The sequence below is a fragment of the Salpingoeca rosetta genome (genome assembly GCF_000188695.1).
Source record: "Salpingoeca rosetta unplaced genomic scaffold supercont1.12, whole genome shotgun sequence".
NCBI classification, from domain to species: Eukaryota; class Choanoflagellata; order Craspedida; family Salpingoecidae; genus Salpingoeca; species Salpingoeca rosetta.
The window spans coordinates 143,375-147,664 of record NW_004754922.1 but is presented as its reverse complement, the minus strand read 5'-3'; the positions used below and the strand labels follow the sequence as shown (position 1 = coordinate 147,664).

General features: G+C 54.6%; 2 protein-coding genes across 2 annotated transcripts in view; one reads left to right on the top strand and one right to left on the bottom strand.

The window, feature by feature from the left end:
* Positions 1–2,096, top strand: part of PTSG_05100 (uncharacterized protein) — a gene marked incomplete at its 3' end in the record, with an annotated part of 3,477 nt that extends 1,381 nt beyond the window's left edge. The window contains exons 2-4 of the mRNA XM_004993629.1: positions 84–755; positions 1,018–1,139; positions 2,053–2,096. Of these exons, the coding sequence (XP_004993686.1) occupies positions 84–755; positions 1,018–1,139; positions 2,053–2,096 (838 nt within the window). The remainder of the gene's footprint in view (positions 1–83; positions 756–1,017; positions 1,140–2,052) is intronic.
* Positions 2,097–2,271: 175 nt separating this feature from the next.
* Positions 2,272–4,290, bottom strand: part of PTSG_12258 (ADP ribosylation factor) — a 13,902-nt gene continuing 11,883 nt past the window's right edge. Inside the window, exons 7-12 of the mRNA XM_004993628.1 lie at positions 4,232–4,271; positions 3,934–4,008; positions 3,667–3,735; positions 3,279–3,349; positions 3,079–3,149; positions 2,272–2,840 (exon numbers count right to left, since the gene is read on the bottom strand). Of these exons, the coding sequence (XP_004993685.1) occupies positions 2,423–2,840; positions 3,079–3,149; positions 3,279–3,349; positions 3,667–3,735; positions 3,934–4,008; positions 4,232–4,271 (744 nt within the window). The 3' untranslated portion in view covers positions 2,272–2,422. The remainder of the gene's footprint in view (positions 2,841–3,078; positions 3,150–3,278; positions 3,350–3,666; positions 3,736–3,933; positions 4,009–4,231; positions 4,272–4,290) is intronic.

Sequence of the window (4,290 nt, the reverse complement as noted above, 5' to 3'; positions counted from 1 at the left end):
GGGAGATCGTCGGATGTCCATCCAACGGCGGGAGCAAACACCCGCCGCCCGCTGCCTCCGGTCGGCCCACCTGTTTCCCGCAGCCTGCCCAACATCTTCCAGCGCAGCCCGACACTCAACATTGCAGACGCGCTCAGCGTAAGCGCCGTCACCCCACACGCCGCCGCCCCGGCGAGCAACGCGTCCCCTGTCAGCACATGCACGGGTGCAGAGTCAAAGCGCGAGTCGCTGGCCTTTCTGTCGGACGCGCCGCTCCGCAGACAGCGGTCTCGATCCACCTCATCCTCGCGGCACACCGCTGTGCAGGAGGTGGACGAGGAAGAAGACGAAGACACATCCACGACCACGACCGCGACCACCAGCGCCAGCACGCTGCACGGCGATATCGACGCCCTCTTTGCCGGCGTGCACGTGGTTGGCGTTCGTGCAGACTCGTCCGTTTCGCCTGCACAGCGCCGGCGCCGCCGCAGCAACAGCAAAGGGCACGCACACACCATGATGCAGCGCCAGCAGCAGTACCAGCAATACCAGCAGCAGCACGCCCGCATCAGCAACAGCAGTGGCAGTGGCAGTGGCAGTGGGCTCGGCGTGGACGGCGGAGTTGGGCTTGAAAAGCGGTCGCCGATCAAGCGCGCATCGCCGCCGGCGCGTCCAAAGGCAGACGTCTTCTCCTTTGACGCAAAGACCGTTCAGAACTACCACGACAAGATCCGCGACCGCCTCACCGTACGTGGCTATGGGGCGATTGTGTTTTTGTTTTTGTTTTTGTTTTTTTGTTTTTTGTTTGTTTGTTTTTTGTTTTTTTTTTTAGGGGGGGGGGGCTTTGTGTGGGTGGGTGTGGATGGGTGTGGCGTGAGAATGCACATCCCCTCTGTGTGTGGGTGGGTGTGTGGGTGGGTGGGTGGGTGGGTGTGTGGGTGTGTGTGCATGTGTGTGAACACTTGCGCTTACTCGCGGTTTTCTCACCGCTTTCTCACTGTCCCCATGTTGCTTGCTGCTTGTGCTCGGTGTCTACAGTCGTGAACTCCACAGAGAGACCAACACCGACACCATCGACGCCAACAACAACGTTGACGTGACAGCCCGTTCATCTTCGGCCGTGTTTGTTCCACAACACAACCAAGCCGAGCACATTGCTCGTTCGAGCCACCATCGTGTTCCCTGCCACCTCATCTCGCTCCGTTCCTTCGGCATATTCAACTGCATGCACATCGCGTTTCCTTGCTGCGTTGTTCGGTTCCCAGCAAGCATGCCCTTGTTAGGGCCTTCTCCTTCTTTCTAACGGTCCCCCCTCCCTCCCTCCCTCCCTCCCTCTCTCTGTTTCATCATCGCATGCGATTCGCCTCTTCTCTGAACTTGTGGCATTAGCTTCCAGCCACCTTTTTTATGCTGACGCAGTGCGTCCCTCACCTTCAGATCACGTACTCTCTCCTAACAGATGTCATCATCACGCTTTCTCGGTTCTTGTGGTGTTTGCCGTTTCGGCTCTCTTTCGGTACTCAGCGTGTGTGTGTGTGTGTGTGTGTTTTCCTAACTGCGCCTTGTCGTTTTGCGTGTTCTTTGACTTTGTGTTGTGCTTGCATGCAATCTTCACTGGCTGATCTCAGTCATTTATTTCTGGGTATGGCTGTGCCATTTGTCGTTCGTTTGGCTGGCTCTGACTGAATGCACCTCCTTCTTAGTTCTCCGGTTTCTTTTGGTATTTAGCATGTATGCGCATCTCCTGGTGTGTGTGTGTGTGTTCCGCACCACCATTTGGGTTATTTGTTTCCCCTTGTTTCATGCACTCGTGTTGTTGTTGTTGTTGTTGTTGTTGTTGTTGTTGTTGTTGTTGTTGTTGTTGTTGTTGTTGTTGTTGCGGTCGTGGACGTTCTCTCGTCTGCGTTCGTTCGCCCTTCTCTCCTCGCCGACCACACTCGTCGCTCTTTCGAGCCCCCTTTCCATGCATTATGTGCCGCCCGCACGCCGCCAACAACACTCCCTTCTCCCTCCCTCCCATTTCCACTGCCGCTGTGCTGGCGCTTGTGTTATGCATGTGCTGTTGTGCCGCAGGCTTGAAGCCACAGCTTGCACAGTCACGAACACTCTCGCCGTGACACAGTGGCCTGTGTTGTGTCCCTGTGTGTATATATTCATTGCGTCCTTCTCACTGCCTCACCACCCCCCATTCACCCAATCAATCGCTCAATGCTCGGATACACAATACACAATCATCACGATGAAAGCATGCAGCACAAACGAAGCAACGCAAGAGGCTGTGTCTGTGTCTGTGTCTGTGTGACGTTTATTGTTGAATGTCGCTTGGACCAGTGTGCGCGTTCATGTAGGTTGGTTGGCAACGTGAAACAACCAACCAACAATCCCAAAACAGGGTTGTGTAACAAATACATGTCATCGCTAGTGTTTCCATCCACCACGAGCATCACGGGCTGCTGGCAACGTGTCCCCATTGTCGCTGCTTGCGCTGCTGCCCTTCTTCTTCTTGCCGTCGTTCTCCCCACTGCTGCTGCTGCTGCTGCTGTTTCCGCTGTTTCCGCTTCGGCTGCTGCGGAAGCGACCACCACCTGGATGTGGTGTCCGGGTATCTCGCATCAACCGTGATGCACAGGCTGTCAAACCAGTTTGCACACGTGCGCCCAGACGCGCCAATCAAAAACTGCTGTTGCGTGGAGCCTGGCACGCAGTATGCGTTGACAATGGGGGCGGGGCCCTGAAACGCGCTCGTAGACAGAGCTGTGACGCATAGGCCTGACGCAAGGTGAATGATGGTCCTGTTGTCCACCGAAAACATCTGCGACACATCGTTCGCCCTGCACTTGTCCACATACATGACCCCGTTCCTGCACGACAGCGAAAAGGCAGGTGTGTGTGTGTGTGTGTGTGTGTGTGTGTGTGTGTGTGTGTGTGTGTGTGTGTGTGTGTGTGTGTGAATCGTTGAGTGAGTGAGGCGTGTTAATTAGAGGGGGCACAGCACCAACACACTTCTCGATGCTCCAACCACTGTACACACAACACAAACATACAACACACAACACACAACACACAACACTGAACAAAACAATGTGCTTATGCTGGCACCTGTCTGTGACGACGCGTGTCTTTGGGAGAGCCGTTGGGCCCGGGGGAAAGTTTGGAGAATACACTTGACCCTGATGATGCATAATCGGAGTGGTGGCGGTGGCGGTGTTGAGATGGGAACGACAACAACAACAACAACCACTTACGTTACCGCCCCCCGCCCCCCAAACAACAACCAATTCCACACATGCAACACGCACGTGTGTTCTCTGCAGGAGCGTGCTGTTGACGACCCAGTTTGACCCACGTCCCTCTCGCTCAAATTGCGCAACTGAAAACAAAATAAAGTGGCAGCAGTGGTGGCCCGAAGCATTTGGAATGTGAGAAGGAAAAGGTGGGAGGCGAAGCAAGTGGCGCAAGCATGAGAACGGTGCACCAATGCAAGCACCCAGTTGGAGTAAGATGACAGTACATAATCAGTCATCCAATCAAACCACACATTCACTCAACCCCAGCCAAACACTCGAATACCACACATCAAATACACACACACATCCAAACACACACACAAACACCAAGCCACGAAGCACAACAACACCAACCAACAATCCACCACCACTCAATGCACGACGCCATGTGTGCCGTTACCCATTCGCCCGCGCCAGAGGGCAAGTTCCAGCTGATATGCCGGGTCACCGCTGAGATCGTGCAGTTCATCTGAGGTGATGACATCGGTGGAGGTGAAAGGGTTTGAAGTTGAGTACATGAGGGGCTGAGTGTGGCTGCCGTGATGCTGACAGACACAGACGGATGGCTGAGGAGTGCAAGGCACTGAGAGGTTGTGTGTGTCTGTGTCTGTGTCTGTGTCTGTGTGTAGAGTACGTAGGTGCCACAGCGGTAGGAGTGTGCACGCACGTGGATCGGCGGAGATGTTGAAGAGCTGCTCCGTCGCGTCAAATGCGTGGAAAATGTATTTCATTTCCGTATCTGCTCCATGAAATGGAAAGAGGGGAAGAGAGGATGAACGCGTGAGCCACAAACTGTGCAGGACAGCAACATTGGGGAAGCATCGTGTAGTCAAAACGCAAGCACGACGCAGACGCACACACATACACACACGCAAACAGATCCACACACACACACACACACACACACATACACATTTACACTTAGTCTGTTACACAGCGGATCGAAGAGAACAGAACCTGCATACCCATGAGAAGCGTCCCATGCACTGTTGCGTGGAGACGGGGCTGTGCTCCATGTCCAGCC